The sequence below is a fragment of the Theropithecus gelada genome, chromosome 11, assembly GCF_003255815.1.
Source record: "Theropithecus gelada isolate Dixy chromosome 11, Tgel_1.0, whole genome shotgun sequence".
Taxonomy (NCBI): domain Eukaryota; kingdom Metazoa; phylum Chordata; class Mammalia; order Primates; family Cercopithecidae; genus Theropithecus; species Theropithecus gelada.
Genome location: NC_037679.1, coordinates 28,688,438 through 28,711,313, shown reverse-complemented (window position 1 = coordinate 28,711,313; position 22,876 = coordinate 28,688,438). Strand labels below are relative to the sequence as shown.

General features: G+C 39.9%; 1 protein-coding gene across 6 annotated transcripts in view; it reads left to right on the top strand.

Annotated features, from left to right (window-relative positions):
• The first annotated feature begins 421 nt into the window (after positions 1-421).
• The window catches only part of BEST3 (bestrophin 3), a 45,960-nt gene continuing 23,505 nt past the window's right edge, over positions 422-22,876 (top strand). The window contains exons 1-6 of one of the 6 annotated variants that reach the window (XM_025402298.1): positions 482-694; positions 2,074-2,240; positions 5,417-5,511; positions 5,973-6,206; positions 21,175-21,329; positions 22,788-22,865. In XM_025402298.1, the coding sequence (XP_025258083.1) occupies positions 2,089-2,240; positions 5,417-5,511; positions 5,973-6,206; positions 21,175-21,329; positions 22,788-22,865 (714 nt within the window). In that variant the 5' untranslated portion in view covers positions 482-694; positions 2,074-2,088. Of the gene's footprint in view, positions 699-2,073; positions 2,241-5,416; positions 5,512-5,972; positions 6,207-10,585; positions 10,797-15,428; positions 16,789-21,174; positions 21,330-22,787; positions 22,866-22,876 lie in introns of those variants that run through there. The other 5 variants (XM_025402297.1, XM_025402299.1, XM_025402302.1 and 2 more) reach the window with 5 other exon arrangements.

Here is a 22,876-nt window from a genome sequence, read left to right as displayed (position 1 = left end):
GGTGGGATTATAGGAGCCCACCACCAGGCCCAGCTAATTTTTGTATTTTTAGTAGCGACGGGGTTTCACCATATTGGCCAGGCTGGTCTCGAACTCCTGATCTCAGGTGATCTGCCTGCCTCGGCCTCCCAAAGTGCTAGGATTACAGGTGTGAGCCTCCGCGTCCCAGCCCAGCTTTAAGAATTTAATCTTCATTTCAAGCACAAAAAAACTGTCTTTTTTGTGGGGGGGGGGGGTGTTGGGGCCTCTTTTTTGAACTCTTTAGGGCCAAATGAACCTTTCTTCCTTGATCCCAGGGTGGAGTCAAAATGAATCTAACAGACAAATGGCCCAGCATCCTTCATGTCACTGCCGACTTCTCATTCAAAGGGGTACTTGGGGCGGCAGGTGGAGTTATAATTATAGCTTAGAAAAAAGCAGCATCAGCAGCTGTCGCTTCTGTTTGTTCCCAGCTATAACTGTCATCAGTGGGTAAATTGGCATAAACAGGCCTCCACAAGTGGAAAAACATTTAACCCCTGTACTTGTCACACTCTGGGTCCTCTCAGTGGCCAGAGAACAGAAAGAAAATCTGACTGTGCACGAGCGAAGGGTAACACCGGGCGTGCAGCACCGACCTGAAGGCGCCTCTTCAGGGGGAGCCCCAAATTTGAAGATTCTCTTTCCTGTCGGAGACTCCAAACCAAATAAATAGGTTAGTGCCTAGAGTAAACCTATGCATTTTAATTCTGACCTCTACTTGCTGTGATTTTCATTTTCCTGGCAGAGCTTAAAAAGAGTGAACTACTAAATGAAAGAAAGGAAAGTTATTTAAGGACTGTTATTTAAAATTACTGGGAATCCATGAGAACACATTATGAAATGGGCTTAATGTATTATGCTCCTCTCCCAATTTTGGCTGTATTCGCACTAGACAAATAGACAAGGTAAAGATGGAAAAATAAAACCGGTTTTGTGGCATGAGTCCCATCCTTTTGTAATGCCACTTACTTATGCCAAAAGGCCCTCCCTTCTTTATTAAAATCCATAATGTTGAAAGCTAAGTTTGTGATTTTAGAAAATGCTGTAAACGTAGCTCCAGAGTTTCATTTCCTTAGGGAAAATAGGCAAATCAGAGTTGAATTGTTTTTCCAACAATGAGTAAAGATAGAACATCTTCTTGTTTATGATAAAATGTGTGGTGTAGGTTACTTTACAAAAGAAATCTGCTACAGAATTTATTTTTTGTGTCTAGTACAATTCTACCTAAAAGCTTCATGATTTCAGTCTAAGTAGCTCTGTAAGACTCTCCTCATAGATCCTTTTGAGAAAAGTAAGATTTTAAATAAATCGAATTTTATTTGCATATGTTCTATCTTAGCCAGAAATTGAGCAGGATTTAGCTTTGCGCTGTCTGTTTCAAAACCTGAATATTTAATGTATTGATGAAAAGTGGTGGAATTCCAAAGAACTCACTGAAAACAAGGCTTTGGGGCCCAGTGCTCATACTAACCACATTCATGAAATGGACTCAAGTAGAAAGAGTGATAAATAATAACCTCACTTTGTTCAGTTCAAAAGAGAATGTGAACCATCCCTAAGCGTTTATGTACAACCTTTCATGAGGAAAGTACACCATTCTTATTTATCATTATGACCCAACTTTTTGGCTACCTTTTGAAATGCAATGAGTGCTAACGATGTACTTGGACCTCCACTAGAGAGACATCTACATGCAACCAAACCCACCAAAAGTGCCCCATCACTTAAATTCCCATGAGGGCCTTGTTTGTCTCATTTGTTCATTCAAATATATATTGACCAATGGCTATATAATCTAAAAATAATATTTAACAGTTAAGGCAAGTTTAGGATGTCTAATATTACTCTTCCCAGAGACTCCTGTCCTCCTGCTTTCTGCTAAACTGAGATAATGGTTATCTGAAAGTTCCAAATTATAGAAACTAAGAAAGACAAAAAAGAGAGATAGCTGACTAGTTGCTGGCTTGAATTTCCTTGATATACAGACATACAGATTTACGCCCTATTTTAAACATTTCTTTTTACTTGTGTTTTGTCTTCTTGCTCTTCTAGAAAAAACTATCCAAGATGACTGTCACTTACTCCAGTAAAGTAGCAAATGCAACTTTTTTTGGATTTCATAGGTTACTCTTCAAGTGGAGAGGCAGCATCTACAAACTACTGTACAGGGAATTTATTGTTTTTGCTGTTCTTTATACAGCAATAAGTTTGGTGTACAGGTACTTTTCTTTGCATGTCTCTTTAAATGGCCATCAGATATTGTATAAGAATACAGTCTCAAAAATCTGAACCTTTTGATCGCCACTGACTTTGCGTTATGTAACTCCTTTTTTGCATGAGCCTCTCTTTTGTCTTCTTCCCCTCAGGACAGATTTTAATCCACCACTAACCATTGTTAGGATGTAAAATAGACCCTCACTGTAAGATTCAAGTGGCCTTCATTCCAGCCCCAGTTGTGCCTCAAGACTGTTGCAATAGGCATAAAATGGAAGGATTACCCTTAGATCCTTACTATGTGAAGATTTTTGAATGGGCAAAGTCCACAGACAATAATTACTTGTGCTTCTGTCGACTTGTCATTCATAGTTGATGATTTGACAGCTTGTAGCAACTACCTATATAATCAACATGTTCATGATTGGTGTATGTCAGGCAAAAGCTTTCCTTCTTTTTGCCTGGAATGAAAATATCTTATCCAGGATGATGCCTGCCACACTTAACAGTACCTCAACTAAAGCAAAGGCCTGTAGACTAATTTATTTTCTTTCTGTTTTCTGAGTTGAGGGCATGTTATGTTTACAAAAGAAGGTGCTTATTCTTTATAACATTACAACCTATGCCTGTCAGATTGACAGGAAATTTGAGCAATATCAAGTCCAAGAAATACTTTTATGATGAAAAATTATAGACTTAATAAAATTTCATCAGTATGATAAAAGGGAAGACTTACGAGATTTTAAAGCTTTTTAAATTAACATCAAATGCATAAATTTCTTCTCTGGAAGAAGCTAAAACTTAAAACAGGGAAGCTAAAGGTTTTTGAGGCTGTATTTCCATTTTTTCTATGTACATCATTTGTTATTTTTCTTCTGCATACAGATAAACAAATTTGTGTTTCATTGCTCTCACATTCTTCCTTGTAGCAACAGAATCTCCTTTGGAAAAGAGGGATATTAATTTAGTTGGCTGATAATTATTAAAAGTAAAATAGGTAGAGCTATTTTTCCATATGTCAAAACAACCCTTCCAAGCAAGTGTATGCATTGGTATATATTTTGACAAAATATTTTTAGAGGGAAAGTCTTGTTAACAACCTCTAATAATTTTTCAGACATGTCATATAATATGATACTATTTTGGCAATTTAGGTGTGTATCACCTAAGCCTTCGGAATATGAAATGGTAGAAGATACAATGGTGTTTTGTGATAATTATCTCATTAGTTCATTTTTACTAATGTGAATTTATTGCTGCTACTGCTGCTAAGAATAGAACAGAATAGCCCTTAGCACAGTTGCAGTGTAGCTAGAAATGTTCCTTGGGGCCTCAACTTTTGTTCCAATATCATACTTATACCCCATAAAATGTTATGTGTATATTTCTTCTAAAGCAGAGTGCTTACATTTATAACAAAAATTATCAGTTCAAGTCATCCTTAAATTTTTAAAGTTTAATTGTAATACCTTATTAAAATAGATCCTTCTGTCTTAATCAAATGTATACCAAGGACTGTAGGATGAGTTTGTCAAGAAGGTCAAACATCTCTGTACAAAAAAAATAAATGTAGTTTCATTCTCTGAGTCTTTATTAGCTCTATTATAAGTAAATAATTATTCCTAACAAAAGTTATAAGGAGGAACCAGATTCATTAATTTGATTACATTTCTTTCTATTTTTGGAGGAATTTGACAAAATTTCTGAAATACTTTCTAGCTATTAAAATTTCTACATCTATTAGCCAAATATTTTTTCTTTGGCCAACTACTAATACCAACCATTTTATTATTGACTAAGTATAAGGCAATTTGTTAAGTGGTTATATATATGTGTATATATATTATTTAATCTTTACAATACCCCATATATGGATATTTTTATCCCCACTTACAGATGAGAAAACTGAGACTCAGAGAGATTTTAAAATATGCTCAAAGTCCAAATTCATAAGTGTCAGACTTGGGATTAAAATCTGGCTTTGACCTTAAAAAAGGTCTATGCTTTCCACATTTAAATCCTCTTTGACCATGTCTATTTGAACATCAGAAACCATTCTGGCTGTAATTTGTCATCAGCATAACCCTGAAAGACCTCTGCAACAATCTGGTACCTCTCCCCTCAGCTTTCCCTGACTTAAGTAATTCTAACACCTCTTCCAAAGCTGGGGCAGGAACTCCGAACTCACCTTGTACCCCACACACCTTCTTTGTCAGGACCAGTTCCCAACAGCTTTCTATCTGCAATCTAATTAGTTGCTTACTATTATCTTATTATCCCTTTGCTTCCTTTATCAAAGTTCTACTGACCCAAAAGAGCCTTTGATGCTTGTTATAATGGATCTTTCCTTGAGTTCCTTCTTCCTTTGGAACAGCTACATTCGTCGATTTATTCGAATTCATCTGTTTGGCTTTCCTTCCTGTATTTTGATCATTATTATTAGTTTGCCTTAAAACATTTCTTCAGACTCTGAATCTCTTCCCTATAATGTAAATATCAATAATGGTCTCACTAAGTGCACTTAAGTTTAACGATACCAGAAAATGGGGTTTGGGCAGGATGGGTTAGATCTATAATATAAATTTTGAGAGAGTGACTCAATTTAATAATGAAAGTTTTCATTTTTCATTGTTAAATTTGTTTTAGACTCCAAACAATTCTGGGCTTTAAAATGAACAGGTATAATAAAATCCCTTGAAGTATAACACATGATAATCAAGAATGTGCTAAGTAGCATATTCAGGGGAAAGATCAAGGTGTCAAATTCAGTGTTATTATTGAACAATTACTTAATAATGCTAATTCATATTTAATCAATAATACACTCTTCTTAAGGTATTCCTGATGAATAATTGAAAACTGAACTATTTTGTAACATACCTTGCTCTAAATCCAATGAATCAATCATATAAAACTTTTAAAATATAAAATTTTTAGAATACAATGATTAATTAATCCCACTATTTAATAGCCAATCATGTTTACAAAATGTTAGCACTTGAAACATTAAGCAATTGAAAAGTTTTCAAGACACATCAGCTTAAGAAAAAAGGAAAAAATTATTGCTCCTTCAAAAATAAAACAGATTATTTGTGCTTAATTGTTTGCACTTAATGTCACTTGCAAAGCAGGTGCAGAAGTATAATATCATAAAGGGCTGTGCATTTTATTTTTGCTCCAGATTGTTACTTACAGGAGCCCAAAAACGTTACTTTGAAAAATTATCAATTTACTGTGACAGATATGCTGAACAAATTCCAGTAACCTTTGTGCTTGGTAAGTATAGGTCACACGCAGATTGCAGCCACACAGCTGTCTCCGTTACGATGACACCGATGACTCTGCATGGGAGTGTTTCCAAGCTGAGAGGCATGCCTGAAAAGCCACCGCTTGCAGTAGAACCAGAATCATCCATAAGGTTTGCCTTCACGGCTGCTTTTGCTAAATTAACGCCAAACAAGTTTGAGGAAATAATCTGCTATTGGACATTTAAGCTTTCTCTTCACTAACTCTCCATTTTTGCAGTCAATATTTGAGATCTAATACCCACTTACAGGGTGCTTAGGCATTGCCAGGCACAAATGACATTTTTTTCTGGAAGGCAAAATCAGAAGATATGGATAATAACATATTTTTGTCCTCCAACCTCTAAAAAGGCTAAAATTCAGCTAAAAGCATCAGTGTCACCAACGTGTCTGCTGTAAGAAACTGCTTTATAATTTCCTGTTATTCTACAGGGTTTTATGTTACTCTGGTAGTAAACCGATGGTGGAACCAGTTTGTGAATTTGCCCTGGCCAGACAGGCTAATGTTCCTCATCTCCAGCAGTGTTCATGGAAGCGACGAGCACGGGCGCCTGCTTAGAAGGACGCTGATGCGTTACGTCAATCTCACCTCCCTGCTCATCTTTCGCTCGGTGAGCACTGCTGTGTACAAAAGGTTTCCAACAATGGACCACGTGGTTGAAGCAGGTACTACGAATGGCTTTTCCTTCACTAGTCTTTCTCAGCTGAGACAGGACCTCCAGAATTCCTTTGAAAATTCGTTATGTTTGTTTATTCACTCAAGAAACATTTAGTGGTTGGGCACAGTGGCTCACGCCTGTAATCCAGCACTTTGGAAGGTCAAGGTGGGTAGATCACCTGAGGTCAGGAGTTTGAGACCAACCTGGCCAGCATGGCGAAACCCCATCTCTACTAAAAATAGAAAAAATTAGCCGGCCGTGGTGGCATGTGCCTGTAATCCCAGCTACTGGGGAGGCTGAGGCACGAGAATCACTTGAACCCAGGAGGCGGAGGCAGAGGTTGCAGTGACCCGAGATTGCAGCACTGCACTTCAGCCTGGGCCACAAAGTCAGACCCTGTGTCAAAAAAAAAAAAAAAAAAAAAAAAAAAAGAGAGAGAGAGAGAGAAAGAAAGAAAAGGAAAGAAAAGAAAAAAGATAAAGAAACATTTATTGATTTCCTACTATGTGCCAGAAGCAAACTAAGAGACAAAGATGAATAAGACGTGATTCCTGCCCTCAAGTTTACTTCAGAGGTAGGGGAGAGAAAGTGGCAGATAGTAACATTGCCTTAAGGTAAACATAATAATTATCATATTTATTTAAACAATCTGGCTGGGGGAGCTCTTTGGGAGGCCCAGGCGGGTGGATCACCTATGTTCAGGAGTTCCAGATGAGCCTGGCCAACATGGCGAAACCCCGTCTCTACTAAAAATACAATAATTAGCTGGGCGTGCTGGCTCACGCCTGTAATTCCAGCTACTCAGTAGGCTGAGGCAGGAGAATCGCTTGAACCTGGGAAGTGGAGGTTGCAATGAGTCGAGATCGTGCCATTGCATTCCACCCTGGGCAACAAGGTCCCCATCAGTCCCCAAAAAATAAAAAAATAAAAATAATCTGTCATATTAACTTACAGTTTTCTAGCACTATACGGTTTTGTCTCCTTTATAGCTATTTCGTTTGGACCTCAAGAAAACATGAAAAAGGTAGAAAATAGATTCAGAAAGGTTACAACCTGTGCTGAATTACACAGCTGATCAGTGGAAAGTCCAGAATTAAAATTTACGCTCCAAACTCCTAAGTTAATACTTTCTAATAGATTCTGGTAGGAACCGGCAATGTCAATTTCATCTAGGCAGACACTGAGAGGTGATAGTCAAAAGCTGTTTTAGTGTGGACCTCTTGTCTCTTGTGCCTCAAAGGAGATGTAAATAGTTAAAGGATGATTATCTTTGGTGTGTAAATATTTAGTAAAGAAGCTGTTAAGTCAGCCTTCGATAGGGCGAGGATTAAATGGATAATTCTCCGCACGTATGGATAAGAACCGTGAGGTGATTCTGCCTTTACATTGAGTCCAGTCTCACATTAGTTTGCAGTATTTAGTCTCCTTTCCTGAAATGTCCTGGAAAATAGATATTTTCGGATAATAGTTTTTGTTTGTTTTGGAGTTTTTGTTGGCTTTTTTTGTTGTTGTTTTTGTTTTGCCTTCTTAAATGGCTAATATAGATAGTGACTACTGAAGTCAAAATAAAACTGTAGAGATGAATGTCTACATTTCACATTTTATTCGAGAAGAAAGAACTCCAGTTTGAGGCATACACACAGACCAGATGGTATTCAGTACATCCAAAATACAAAGAGAAGTTTGGAGGTTTTATAAAAAGACAGAAATGTTACATATTGCTCTTTGAGAAAGTTCATTGGCACTAGTAAGTTTCTGGGGAGCTGGCAAGTTTTGACTGGTGAGTGATGGAGGTGGGTAAAATTAGTCTTCAAGTTGCAGCAGATCATTTCAGCAACTATAAAATTGGTTTCAGGTAATAGCAGGCAGTTTCAGCAACCAGGCCTGCAGAAAATTACTTTGTGTCTCGGCTGCTTTTTTTTTTTTTTTTTTTTTTTGAGACAGAGTCTTGCTCTGTGGCCAGGCTGGAGTGAAGTGGCGCAATCTTGGCTCACTGCAATCTCTGCCTCCTGGGTTCAAGCAATTCCCCTGCCTCAGCCTCCCAGGCAGCTGGGACTACAGGTGCACACCACCACACCGGGCTAAGTTTTTGTATTTTAGTAGAGATGGGTTTCACCATGTTGGCAGAATGGTCTCAATCTCTTGACCTAGTGATCCACCCACCTCGGCCTCCTAAAGTGCTGGGATTACAGGTGTGATGCCCGGCCTCAACTGCTTTTTCCTGATGGCTTCTTGACTCTGTTTTATTGGATATGACAAGAATGACCCAATTCTATTATCAACTTTCACAATGATTAAGAACACGAAGTAAGGGTTTGAAACCTTATCTCACAGCTTACTAGCTGCATGACTTTGTCTGAGGTAGTTAACCATTCTGTTCCTTAGTTTCCTAATCCATAAAATGGACTTAAAGTAACTTATAATAGCACCTACCTCATATACCCCATAGGCTTGTTATGAGGATTTAAAAAGTTCATATTTGCAAAATGTTTAGAGCATTGCTGGCACACAGTAAGTGCTGCATGATTTCTTGCCATTGTAATGAAATTATATCTCGAACAACAGCACAACGTAGCACTCTAGCCACTTTAGAAGAGGTTGCGAATGTCAAGGTGGAAATAAGGCAGAAGGGGTGTAGGTGACATTGTTAGAGATGCAGAGTGAGATGTGAGAAAGTAATGGGTGCGAGGAGCTGGTTAAGGGGGATTCAGGGGGAAGGTCTGAAGGCCTGGCACATGCACAGGTATATGATAATATAAAATCAGTAGGAACTTTAAAAAAAATTAATTGCCATCCTTCCTCCAAATATGAAAGTAGAATACTGTTTCAGAATGACCCAGTTAAAAATACTACTAGACAACTCAATTTTATCTTACCTTAATGTCTCCAGGAACAAATAGATTAAGAATTACCACCTCTAAGAAAGACCTAAAAACGAACAAGAAATGTATGACCTATTCCAAGTCGCTGAGCTAAAGTTTACTTGGATGAACAGAGGTGATATTTCTCCAGTTCTGACGCATCCTTGAAATGAAGAGAGTGCATTCTGACGGCAATCAGATGCCGGGTCCAATCCTCAAAGCAAATCTCATCTTAGTGTCACCTTCATATTAAAAGCACATGGGGAAGAAGCCAGGTTGGCTGGCAATGGAGAGGTCTCTGGGGCCTCTGGTCAGACATGAGCTCAGAGGACTGAGCTGTGCTCAGGTCTGAGGGGCAAGTAGATATAGGGAGGCAAATAGGAAAATGACGTGATTTCATTTCCTTTGAGTGTATTCTTCAGAATACCAAGGCCCACTCCCTCTCAAACTTGCACAGATGTCTGCCACGTACTTGCACTCTGACTTCTCCCTTTCCAAGGCATGTGGAATACTGAAATACTTCTATCTCTTCAGCTACCAATGTTTCTGCCATTCCAAGGGAATCTCAGAATGAGTCCTTCACTTCTGGATGTACATTTAAACTAGTCTCTAGGAGTGGTCCACAGACCCACAGGCCCTCTACATCTTGAATAACTTGAGTTTATGTATTTAAAATGTATATTCCTGGGTCCTACCCATGTCAGGCCCTCTGAATTATTATAGAACCTAATAGAACCTTTGGATGTACGGCCTAGGAATCTGCAGTGAAACATGCTCCTGTGTTGGTTTTTTTAGTACCCCAAAGCTTGAGAAGTATTGCATCTTTTCTGGGATGCTTACTTTTTAAACCCTTTTTCTCACTCCTGGGCCAAAAGGCTTTGGCAACCACCAACTCAACGATAATAAAGCAGCAGCAATTAAGAAAGGATGGATTGGAGGTTTCAGCTTGAGGTTCCTGAATTACAAAGAAGAGCTTTGAGGAAGCAGGCTGGTGGGAGGGAGGCTACTGTATAAGGGATTTGAATTCCACCTGCTTGGATGTAACAAGCATTGTTCTGACTTAAACTTTTTGGTTGGTCTGTCTGAAGTGGATGAAGGCAGAAGAGAACTGACAGAGGAGCTCTGATGAGGTGAAAGCCTTTCCAAGGGTCCTGTGACACGATCAACGATTATCTCAGTGAGAAGGTCCCAGTTGCTCTCATTAATTCCTACGTATGTTCTCAAAAGGCAGAAAAGGGGTAGTGGGTACAGCTAGTCCCCACAAGAATATATTGTGCTTCTGGTAAGTAATTTTGAAGATAACTACTGTCCTCTCCTGATGCTTGTAAATACTGGATAAGATGTTTTGATTTAGTATGAGACCATACTATACGCATGCATTGTGTGTTACGCGGCAGGGCAAAGGTTCCAAGCCACTATCCTCTAAGCCAGGAGAGACGCTTCAGAGGCCTGTCTTACTGGCTGCCCCAGGCCGGCACCCCCTGTCACCGGCAGTGCTGACTCATTGAACTTCCTGCTGCTTTCCCCAGCAGAGAGGGCTGACTCAGAGTCTACACATGGGGTCCACTTCCAAGTTCTTCCAACTGGGCATATGCCTCCGCCACTCTCTGACTGTCCTTTGCCTGTGCCAAGGTTTCTGGGAAGAACAGGAAGTTCAGGGATGGCGGAAAATGTTTGGCAGATCCCCTGAGTCCAAAGCCAGGGCACCTGCTCCTGCCTGAGGGCAGAGAGGACTGGTAAGAAAAGCACTGAGGGCCCCAAAGGGGTGGAGACAAGGTTAAGGGCATGAAGGACCTTCTTGTCAGTTGAATTCTCTACATAAAATCACCTGTAAGAGAAAGTACATGTTCTCACACTTCAGGGTGCATTAGATATTGTTAAAATCAATATTGCTAAAAATTTGGATCCCACGATACCACTCCCAGAGATTCTGACTCAGTAGGTCTGGAATGGGCTCCAGGAATCCGTGTGTTGAACAAACTCCTGGAGACTCTGAGGCTGGTGGTCCCTGGCTTGCACTCTGGGAAGCAATGGGCTTTGAGGCAATCGGTTTCCCTCCAGCTTCTCTTTCTTCTGCGAGGGTTTTTGCGTACATAGATTCAGTGCTGGACAGAAGGAAATAATCGAGAGGGCCAAGAGTGAGGACCAGCACCTCCTTCTGAAGCATCTGGCAATTCCTTGGCTGGAGCTGGACAAGCTAGGTCACATACCTGCTCATCCTTGAACTTTCCTTGCTTTTAAGTTGGACAGTCAAGTTACATTATTCTGAAAAATAAAAAGACCAAAATGCATGCTGCTGGGGAAATATATATAATTTGATGCTACAGGTTAAATTTCTCAAATTAAAAATAAAGTTTTTATTTCTGCTTATATGAAAAAAAAAATACAACAGTAGAATTCAGAATAATGTCTATCATGCTGAAAAGTCCCTGAACTGGTCTGTGATCAATTATTTATCAGAGATACTGCAACAGCCTCTGTTACTTTTGCCTATTGGCTACAAATCTGCTCTGGAAAATTCCAGTCATTCCAATCACCTGCCCTGGGAGATGTCACTCATTCCAAGTCAAGTCAGACGCACAATTCCAGATCTTGGCTGAGTCAAGTGATGACCTTAGTTGTGTGCATATAGTATGGTCTCATACTGAATCAAAACATCTTATCTAGTATTTACAAGCATCAGGAGAGGAAAGTAGTCATCTTCAAAATTACTTACCAGAAGCACAATGATACGTAATAGGAAATTATATACGTTCCTCTTAAAGAAACATTACCAAGCTGATGCTAGATCTATTACGCCTTTGCTCATGCAACAAAGGTTTATTGTGTGTACAATATATGCCAGGCACTGTGCTGGGCACTGGGAATACCCTTATAAGCAGAACAAATATGGTCCCCATCCTCATGGATTAGTAAAGTTTACTACAAATCTTATCTTAAATTAATCATTGTCGTAAACAAGCACAAATGTAGTTACAGTTAAACTTTACATCTCTGCATTGCAGTTCTCTCTCTCTAAAATAAATAGTTTCTGTCTGTATTTAGTAGTTCGTAAGAGTAGTTATAAGACAGTAGCCTCTGAGGAAAAAACACCCTTTAATTTTCTTAAAGCCTTGGAGTCTTTTTTTTTTTTTTTTGGAGACAGGTTCTCATTCAGTTGCCCAAGCTGGAGTGCAGTAGCACGGTCATAGCTTACAGTAACCTCAAACTTCTGGGCTCAAGCCATCCTCCTGCCTCAGCCTTTTGAGCAACTAGGACTACAGATGTGAACCACTGTGCCTGACCAATTTATTTGTTTATTTATTTTAATTCTTTTTTTTTTGATATGGAGTCTCACTATATTGCCTATGCTGGTCTTGAACTCCTGGCCTCAAGCAATCCTCCCACCAAGGCCTCCCAAAGGGCTGGGATTTCTGGCGTGAGCCACCACACCTGGCCTGCCCTGGAATCTTAATGTAAAGTTTCTTGACTGTCTTCTCTGACTACAGGGAGTCTAATGAGACGCCACTGGAATTGTTAGTGACACTTATGGTTAACAGACATTAATATAACCAAGCAAGCCACCAGTTGTCAATGGATGTTGAGATAAAAGTTCTAACTTCAGATGCTCTGGCTATAAGGCTAGCCCTATAACTGGAACTCAGGTCTGGGTCACTTACTGCTTAAAAGCCAAACAACTCAAGAACTTTGGTAAAAGGAATGTTAGCTTTATTCGAGAAGTCAGTAACCAGGGGAAGGCAGTGAACTAGGGTTGAAAGGCCACCTTTCAGAATTGTGCCTCTAGGTAAAGAGTTTTTAAGGGAAATTAAGAGAAATGAAGATCAAAACCGTCTTGTGAAATGTAAGCAGTTTCAGTCAGCTGGGCAGTTAATCATTGCTTTCTTGGTGAAAGTTTTGTGACATTCTGCAGGTGCCATCAGCCTATTCTTACAGGCTAGTCAGCCCATTCCCAGAGCTGTTGGTCAATGTATTTTCTTTTTCTTTCTTTCCTTTCTCTCTCTTTCTCTCTCTTCCTTCCTCCCTCCCTCCCTCCCTCCCTTCCTCCCTCCCTTCCTCCCTTCTTTCTTTCTCTTTCTTTCTTTCTTTCTTTCTTTCTTTCTTTCTTTCTTTCTTTCTTTCTTTCTTTCTTTCTTCCTTCCTTCCTTCCTTCCTTCCTTCCTTCCTTCCTTCCTTTCTTTCTTTCTTTCTTTCTTTCTTTCTTTCTCTCTCTCTCTCTCTTTCTTTCTCTCCACAGAATCTTGCTGTGTTGCCCAGGCTGGAGTGTAGTGTTGCAGTCCTGGCTCACTGCAACCTCTGACTCCCCAGTTCAAGTGCTTCTCCTGCCTCAGCTGCCCAAGTAGCTGGGATTACAGGCACATGCCACTACACCCAGCTAATTTTTGTATTTTTAGTAGAGACAGGGTTTCACCATGTTGGCCAGGCTGGTCTCGAACTCCTGGCCTCAAGTGATCCCCCACCTCGGCCTCTCAAAGTGCTGGGATTATAGGCGTGAGCCACCGAGCCCAGCCAGCATATTTTATTTTATCTCTGTTGAAGGTTCTGTTTTCTTGAGGCTGTTTTTTGGGACTAATCTACAAACTCAAGGAAAACAATAATATTATTCAAACAAGCAAGCTTTTCTCTAACATGGAATTAATACTGTTAGAACCACATTTGCGTTTCTGGCACAGATAGATCATTTAATCTGTGATCTTCTCTTCTCTCACTAAGTAAACTAAAATGACTTTTGTATAACATATTATGTAACATTCAAAAAATTAATTGAATCTGGTATAACATTTCTGCCCCGGGTGGCTGTTTTTTGTTTTTTCCCTGATGCATTACACAGCTCTGGGGCTCCTTGGTCTCTGACTCTCCACTGCCTTGTGTTATAAGAGTGAGAGCCAAGGGAATGGTGGTATTCACAGCTGTGCCAGTTTTTCCTCTGTTGGCTGAACTTTTAGAGGCTGAGTAAGTCACCCCTCTGTAGTCTCACATGATGAGGTCGGAACAGACAGAATGTCATCCTGTGAGTGAAACTAGAATCACCTATGTGTACTTGCTCTGCACATGAGAGAAAGTGCATGCAGAACTAGCCCTTCTTGGATTAATAGCATGGATAGTCTCGGTGGGTCAGTGAAGGTTCCCCCACATTTCTGTTTTAGGAGTTAAGTAAAGGTTATCCACTCAGTGTTTCTCAAAGTATGGTTGCAGACCACATTCACCGAATTAGCAAGGGCGCTTCTTTAAACCGCAGGTTCCTAGGCAACCTAGGGAATCAGATCTAGGGCTTAGGACCTAGAAATTGACATTTTAAACAGGCTCCCTAGAAGCACTGCAGATGTTTGACCCAGACTGAGAAGGCCGAAATGATCAACATGAGGGCAGTTGTTCAACCTAAACTTTGCTGCATGTTGGAATCTCTGGTGATCTTTTAAAAATTCAGATGCCTGACTCCCATTCTCAGATATTAGGATTCATTAGGTATGTAGAGCAACCTGGGCATCAGGATTTTTCAAAACTCCCCAGACCATTGTAATGTTTAGCAGAGTTTAGGAACAGCTGCACTAGAACACATCAATTAATTCCTCCAATTTCATCTGCAAATTGCCTCAGATCTATTCTACCCAGGGCAAATAAAATTCTGGGCCACTATGCAGATGAGGATTTAAAAGCACTGATTTCTTTGTATGTTATTTCTTGTGTGTGATTATGGAGAAGGCAGTGAATTACCAAATGGGATACTAATTTAGGGACAAGGATATGGGTAACTAGAGATTTGCTCATATCAATATAATAGAGGAGTGTCTGTCTCTGTTCCTTACTGCTACTCCCAGAAACTGATTTTACTCCACTGTATCCTATTTCAGACTTTTCCAGCTATGGTTTGTAACTCATTATGGGATTCTTAAATCAGGTTAATGGCTTGTAACCAGCATTTTTAGTGGAATGGAATGGAGAAGAATAGAATAGAATAGAATAGAATAGAATAGAATAGAATAGAATAGAATAGAATAGAATAGCAGAAAGCACATCATGCGCATGCGGTAGGGCTAATAACTGTTTCGTGAACAACATATATCTTACTGGTAAACAAACAAACAAACAAAAAACCTGGTTGGCATCCTGCCCTGCATGATGTTGTTGCAATGTGATTTCATTCCTCTCTCAATCTCATTTTGCTCCCCCCTTGATTTTCCCAATTGACAGGGATTTCTAAACCTCTTCCATTGAATGGAAAGGACAGCTGTAACTGAAGTTGGTGGCTTCATTCCATTCATTTGGAAAACACAGAGATAAAAACAAGCCAGGCACGTTGCACTCTTCCTGAAAAAGTGTCATCCCTTGGAGAAGGGCTCAGATGCTGAATGCACAACTTTCTCTTTCAGAAAGAACTGGCATCAAACCCATTCTGCCTTCAAGTTTTGAGATGCAGAGCTTTTAGTTCCTCTGCTAATAGAGCCTCATCTGAATACTCTGCTTGAAAGGCAAAAGACATCTGCCTCAACTTCAATCAAGGAAAAATAGACCAACTGTACAGCAGGCAGAATTTATGATGACTGGAATTTTGTCTATCAATGGATGTAATTAATCCTTTGGCTTGAGGGCAATAAAATTTTGTCTTAAAGTAGCAGATCCTGCTCCATCAAATCACAACTCAACAGAGAGTAAATGCAAACATGTATCTATATTGAGAGATAGATTTTACTCTGATTAGAAAGATGAAGGAGGGTTTTGGGGATAAACAATAAGAAATTGCTGAGCAGAGCTGAGCCAGCCAGAAGGAAGAGCGGTAGCAAGAGAAACTGTAGGCAGATGCAATGGCAGGATAAAATAGCTATGCCAGGGGTGTGATGGGGCCTGAGGAGAGCATGGCATGGAGACAGACACGTGCAGGGAACCAAGTGGTGGGAGGACAAGCCCACTGAGAGTGTTGCTGAACTGTAGCAGATCAGTAACTATCATTAGCATAGCCTCAGCAATGGCAATAATGATCATATTCTGAAAAAAAAAATTGGTCTCTGCTTAAAATGGCTTGAAGTCCTGATAAGGGTGACATTCTGTTTCATAACAAATACTTTTGGAATGGACTTGACCAACAATCTAGAGATTTTCTTTCAGTTGACCAACTTTGATTTCCAAAGGTGTTACTTTTGTGAACCCCAAAATCTGAGACAGGTCTCGGTGAGTTTAGAAAGTTTATTTTGCCAAGGTTGAGGATGTGTACCCATGACACAGCCTCAGGTGGTCCTGATGACATGTGCCCAAAGTAGTCAGAACAGTTTGGTTTCATACATCGTAGGAAGACATGAGACATCGATCAACATATGTGAGATAAACATTGGTTCAGTCTGGAAAAGCAGGGGACAACTCAAAGTGGGGAGGGGGCTTCCAGGTCATAGGTAGATAAAAGACAAATGGTTGCATTCTTCTGGGTTTCTGATTAGCCTCTCAAAAGGAGGCAATCAGATATGCATTTATCTCAGTGAGCGGAGCAATGACTTTAATAGAATGGGAGGCAGGTCGTAAGCAGTTCCCAACTTGACTTTTCCCTTTAGCTTAGTGATTCTGGGGACCCAAGATATTTTCCTTTCACACTTTGGATAAATATGATATGTGACCCTGCAAGGAATAATGAAAATTATTCTGCTTATATATTCTTAGAGGATACATTAATGTCTCAGTGATTGTCATTCATCTTTCACAGCACCTAGCAAAATACTCAAAAAAGTTGTGCTAAAAACAAAATCACCAGCTCTTCTTGCTCTACTTGTCCTCTTTCAATCTCTTGCTTTAGTGTTTGCACCAAATAAACCCTCACTCTGCATATTTGCCTTCTGCGTAGAAGCTAAGAAAGGACTTGCTAGCACAATTTGATCCATACTTCTGAATAAAAAATAACCAGAGATAAAGTTATTCTTTGGTCAAATGATAGAATGAAGCCAGTATATAAACGGGATCATTTTTGAAAATTGTACTCTAGGTCTCAAGAATATCACTGTTAGACAATTGATATGGGATATGTGAGAACAGGCTACACAGCAAGTCTTTAAGCATAAAGCCAAGACAGATCAAGTTTATTAACTTCATCCAATGAGAACTGGCCAGGCATAGTGGCACATGGCTGTAATCCCAGCACTTTGGGAGGCCAAGGCAGGCAGATCACTTGAGCCCAGGAAGTTCAAGACCTGCCTGGGCAACATGGTGAAACCCAGTCTCTACAAAAATACAAACTTAGCCAGGCATAGTGGCGTGTGCCTGTAGACCCAGCTACTCAGGAGGCAGAGGTGGAAGAACTGCTTGAGCTCAGGAGGCTGAGGCTGCAGTGAGCCAAAGATCACACCACTGCACTCCAGTCTGGATCACAGAGCGAGACTCTGTCCCATAAAAAATTGAAAAAAATTGAAAAAAAAAAAAAAGATTTAATCATGCTCTGCAATTCTTTAAAAAGCAAAAACAGATTTTTTAGATCGTGCAACAACTCTGAGATGCGCTGAGAAACAAGAAGAGAATTACCAAGCTCATTTTTATTTTATACTTCCAGGGAGAGTGTCATTGTCCAGGCATGCAGAGAACCCTTCTAAGCTAGTATAAACAACCCGAGTGTTATCTAAAACTAGTCTCCTATTGGCAAATATTGGCTTTGTAGTTGTTACTTTGTTTATTTCAAATCCTGAATAAACAGAACCTTCAGTTAGTGGGACAGTGATTTTCAAACACCACTATATGTCAGAATTTTCTGCACAGCTTGGAAAACATGCAACTGCCTAGACCCAATTCTATTAAATCACCTAGGAAGATTTAAAAGAATGCTGATGCCTGGCCTCATCCTAGATTGATTGAATCAGAATCTCTAACAATATAAGACCTAGCCATTGGTTTTTTTTGGTTTTTTTTTTTTTTTTTTTTTTTGAGACTCCGTCTCATAAAAACTCTGTCGCCAGGCTGCAGTGCAATGGCACAATCTTGGCTCACTGCAACCTCCACCTCCAGGGTTCAAGCAATTCTCCTGCCTCAGCCTCCCAAGCAGCTGGGATTACAGGTCCCTGCCACTATGCCTGGTTTATTTTTGTATTTTTAGTAGAGAGTGGGTTTCGCCATATTGGTCAGGCTGGTCTCGAACTCCTGACCTCAGGTGATCGACCCGCCTCAGCCTCCCAAAATGCTGGGAATACAGGCATGAGCCACCATGCCCGGCTGCCATTGATATTTTCTAAAAGTACCCCATGAGATTCTAAGGTGCAGACCTAAGTTGAGAACTCCTGCCCTACTGAGCCTGATTTAGTAGTCAGGGTCAGGGTCCAGGCCTCTCCATATTTAATAGATATCACAAGTGATTCAGGTCTATGGCCTTTGGATCTTATTCTTAAAAACAATGGCCTAGGTCACGTCAAAGATCTAGATAACGCCAAAGCTCTATAAATTGATGACTCTCAAAATGGGCATACCTCATTCCTCCTTTGACTTTTTTTTTTTTTTTTTTTTTACTGTAACACTATCTCTTAAATAAAATTTGGCCTGCATCATAAGGAGGGAGGATTATTTATTTATTTATTTATTTATTTATTAGAGATAAAGTCTTGCTATGTTGCCCAGGCTGGTCACAAACTCCTGGCTTAAGTAATCCTCCAGCCTGGGGCTCCCAAAGTGCTGGGATTATAGGCATGAGCCACTGCATCTGGCAAAAGGATTACCTTAAATAGGACAACCAGATTTGTTAACTGATTACAGATGGTTAAAGATAGAAAAATGTGTTATATTAGGGCAAAAGTTGATTTTCGTCTGAATGTAGTATCAGAATTCCATAAGCAAATGATTGCATTTCTGAGGAAAAAAACCCAAAAATTAATATCTAATAAAAACCAGTTTTAGAAATAAGTTTTAATTCAGAAAACAATATTTATATTAAATCATAATTAACATTTAAAAGCTACTTAAAGAGCCAAGGGGGTAGATAACAGGAGAGTCATTACAGCATTATATTTAGTAACAAAAAAATCAAAAACAACTTAAATGTCGTAAATGTCTATTCAAAAAGGAACTAGCTAAATATTATATACGATTAACAGTGTTAATATATAGAGAGCAGCCATTAAAAGAAATGCTGCTGCTCTCTATATATTAATTTTTTAAATCTTCAAGATATACCTGAAAAATAGAAGCAAATGGCAGACACATATGAAGTATAAAATCTTTTGTGTTTTTAAAAATAGGCCTGTATGAAAATCCATGAGATTTCTCTGGAAAGATACACAATAAACGGATCATCGTGATTTCCTCCAGGGAGGGAAACTTTGTGACTGGGAAAAGGAGACTTTCCCCACTAGCAGTCCTTTGGCCCTTTGGGATTTTTGTGCCATTTCAATTAGTCAATCTAAATTTCTAAAAAGAAAAGATCGGTCAGGCGGCAGCTCACGCCTGTAATCCCAGCACTTTGGGAGGCCGAGGTGGGTGGATCACCAGGTCAGGAGATTAAGACCATCCTGGCTAACACAATGAAACCCCGTCTCTACTAAAAATACAAAAAATTAGCCGGGCGTGGTGGCGATGCCTGTAGTCCCAGCTACTCGAGAGGCTGAGGCAGGAGAATGGCGTGAACCCGGGAGGCAGAGCTTGCAGTGAGCCAAGATCGCCACTGCACCCCAGCCTGGGTGACAGAGCGAGACTCCGTCTCAAAAAAAAAAAAAAAACAAAAAAAAAAGATCAAGTGTAAACTACAAGTTTTAAAGTGCATCTTGTTGCAAACAAACCGTGGTATATAGTAGGCATTCAATAAATGTTTATTAAATAAATCTGTTACCTTATTCCTCTTCTATTATTCAGTCATTCAATCTCCTCTTCCCTTGGTGTTTGGGGGAGGGAGGAGGAGGCAGAGGATAACTAAAGTTTCACATAATATGCCTTAGTGCTTTGTGGGTGCTAAGTGTGTGCTAAGCATTATGTTAAATAACATCTTGACACATGTTCATCATCTCAGGTAATTCTACAACATCCTTGTGAAGCAAATATTATCTCTCTTTTACAGATGAGAAAGTTGAGGCTCAGAGAGGTCACTGCAAGCCCAAGCAAATTGCATTTTATACACACACACACACACACACACATATGCACGCATACACACACGCACACACACACACACAAAGAAACCCTTTTTTGGGGGGCGGGGAGACAGTCTCACTCTATCACCCAGGCTGGAGTGCAGTGGCAGGACCTCAGCTCACTGCAACCTCCGCTTCCCGGGTTCACGCGATTTTCATGCCTGAGCCTCCCCAGTAGCTGAGATTACAGGTGTGCGTCACCATGCCCGGCTAATTTTTGTATTTTTAGTAGAGACAAGGTTTCACCATGTTGGCCAGGCTGGTGTTGAACTCCTGACCTCAAGCGATCCACCCACCTCGGCCTCCCAAAGTGCTGGGATTACAGGCGTGAGCCACTGCACCCAGCCACAAATAAACAATTTTAAAGTATGTGCAAAATGCTATGGGGACAATGAAGATGAATATACTCTTTGCCCTTCAAAAGGGTCATAGTAAGGGAAACATTTATGTGTAATATTACTGTGATGCAAGCCAAGAGCGAGTACCATGTGGGAACTTCAAAGGGAAGAGATCCCCCAGGAGAGAGAAAGAAGGACTCAAAGAAGGCTTCAGAGAGGAGAACCTCATTAAGCAGGACTTGGAAAGGAGAAATCAGGAGAAAAGTCATGTGAATCACGTGTTCGGCACTATGCCAAGTGCTTTGTATACATTCTCATATCGTATTATTTTAATCATAACAATTCTAATCAAAACAATAAGTATTATGGTTCCCAACTTTAGATGCCTAAACCAAAACCTAAAGAAGAAATTTCCCCAAATGTTCTAGTTCACATGTAACGTCTCCTTACCTCCTGATGGCCTCCTCTATTAGGGATTTTATATAACTTGTGGGTGTGCATGTATATGTATGTGTGTGTGTGCTCACACACACACATTCCTTAACTCTAATATAAGTATAAACTACTTGAGACAGGAAACTTTATTTCATATTTCTTTAATATCCCCTCATTATATGCTTACATATAGATGCTGAAATGTGGTAACATGTTAGTGTCAAACAGTCTGTATACCTACCCATTTTTATTTTTTTGTAAAGGTTTTATGACAGCAGATGAAAGGAAATTATTCAACCACCTCAAGTCTCCTCATCTGAAATACTGGGTTCCATTCATCTGGTTTGGAAACCTTGCAACTAAAGCCCGGAATGAAGGTAGAATCAGAGACAGTGTTGATCTGCAATCATTGATGACTGTAAGTATATCATAAATCACAAGAAAAAGGTGCTAATTAGAGACCAAGAGGGACCTGGATATAGCACATTAGACCAGGAAGAGTCAGCTTTGTTCAGTCCTGGTTCCGGAGGAACTGGAAAGATTGGAGCAGTGTCAGACCCCTCAACATGCAGGACAGAGGTGGTACACAGCTAAACTCGAGTTGCTTGGAAATGGTTCCTTGGAAGCTGCATTTTAAACAGAATCATGCTTTGTAATAGGCTCTGTAAGAAAGTATTCCTTGATTGATTAGCCAAGGGTCGCCAACGGCTCGGAAAGCTATGGTGCCCCTGTAGTATATTTGCCATCCCTGGCTCCAGGATTCTAGAAAAAAATCTGGAGGAGAAATAAACCTCCCCAGCCAAATATTTCCCCAAAATTGGAATATCGCAACTTAAGCCAACCTTTCAGATACTCTAGTAAGTAAAATAGTATTTTCACTAAACAAAATAACCCCCCCAGAAAAAATTTTTATGTAAGGGCTGGATATATTGGTGCCATGACAATCGCCTCCCTGGATTAGGCTAACGGGAGTGAATTGTTTAAAAATAGCACCCAAATTAATGTGAACTCTTTTGCCTAGTCTTACATAATAACTTGTGTACAATAGATGAGAAAATCAAAGAATCCTGTCCTTCCTGCTTCAGAGATAGATTTTCTATCAATATGAGTGTTATAGTCTCCATTTGTGGGAGTAATTATATCTCTTTTCTAAGATCTACAGTAAGCATGCTTTAAAATGAGAGAAACAAAAAAAAAATTGCTTCCAGATTACCTACCAAAATCGATAAAAATTACTTATTTAAAATATTAGCAATTTCCTTCTCACCATGACTTTGGGCCAATATACACGTTGGAAATTATGGGTTCAATAGAATGTTGGGGGGGATATTTCTATGAAGGCCTTTTTTTTTTGGAAATAGTCTCAGTCTGTTGTCCAGGCTATATGCAGCACAGTGGCGCAATCATGGCTCACTGCAGCCTTGACCTCTTATACGCAAGTGATTCTCCCACCTCAGCCTCTGGAGTAACTGGGACAACAGGCACGTGACACCAAGCCTAGCTAATTTATCTACTTTTTCTAGAAACGTGTTTCTGTGTTGCCCAGGCTTATCTCAAACTCCTGGGCTCAAGCAATCCTCCTGCCTCGGCCTCCCAAAGTGCTGGGATTATAGGCATGAGCCACCATACCTGGCCATGACTTATTTTAATATTTTTTTAAATACCCAAATGTACTCATCAATGAACTCATTGTTCCAATGATGTTGATTGATTGATTGTCATTTTTAGAACTTTCCTTTTGGAGTATCCTTGGGAACCAGTTTACTAGTCTTATAGTCAGTCCTGTAAAAGACATGCTCACATTCTGAATCCCAGTAAGTGCTTATTACCACACCTGTCATCTTAGTAAATCATGCTTGATCTGTTTCTGACTTAGGAAATGAATCGATACCGCTCTTGGTGCAGCCTCTTATTCGGTTATGACTGGGTTGGGATTCCGCTGGTTTACACCCAGGTAAGAAATAC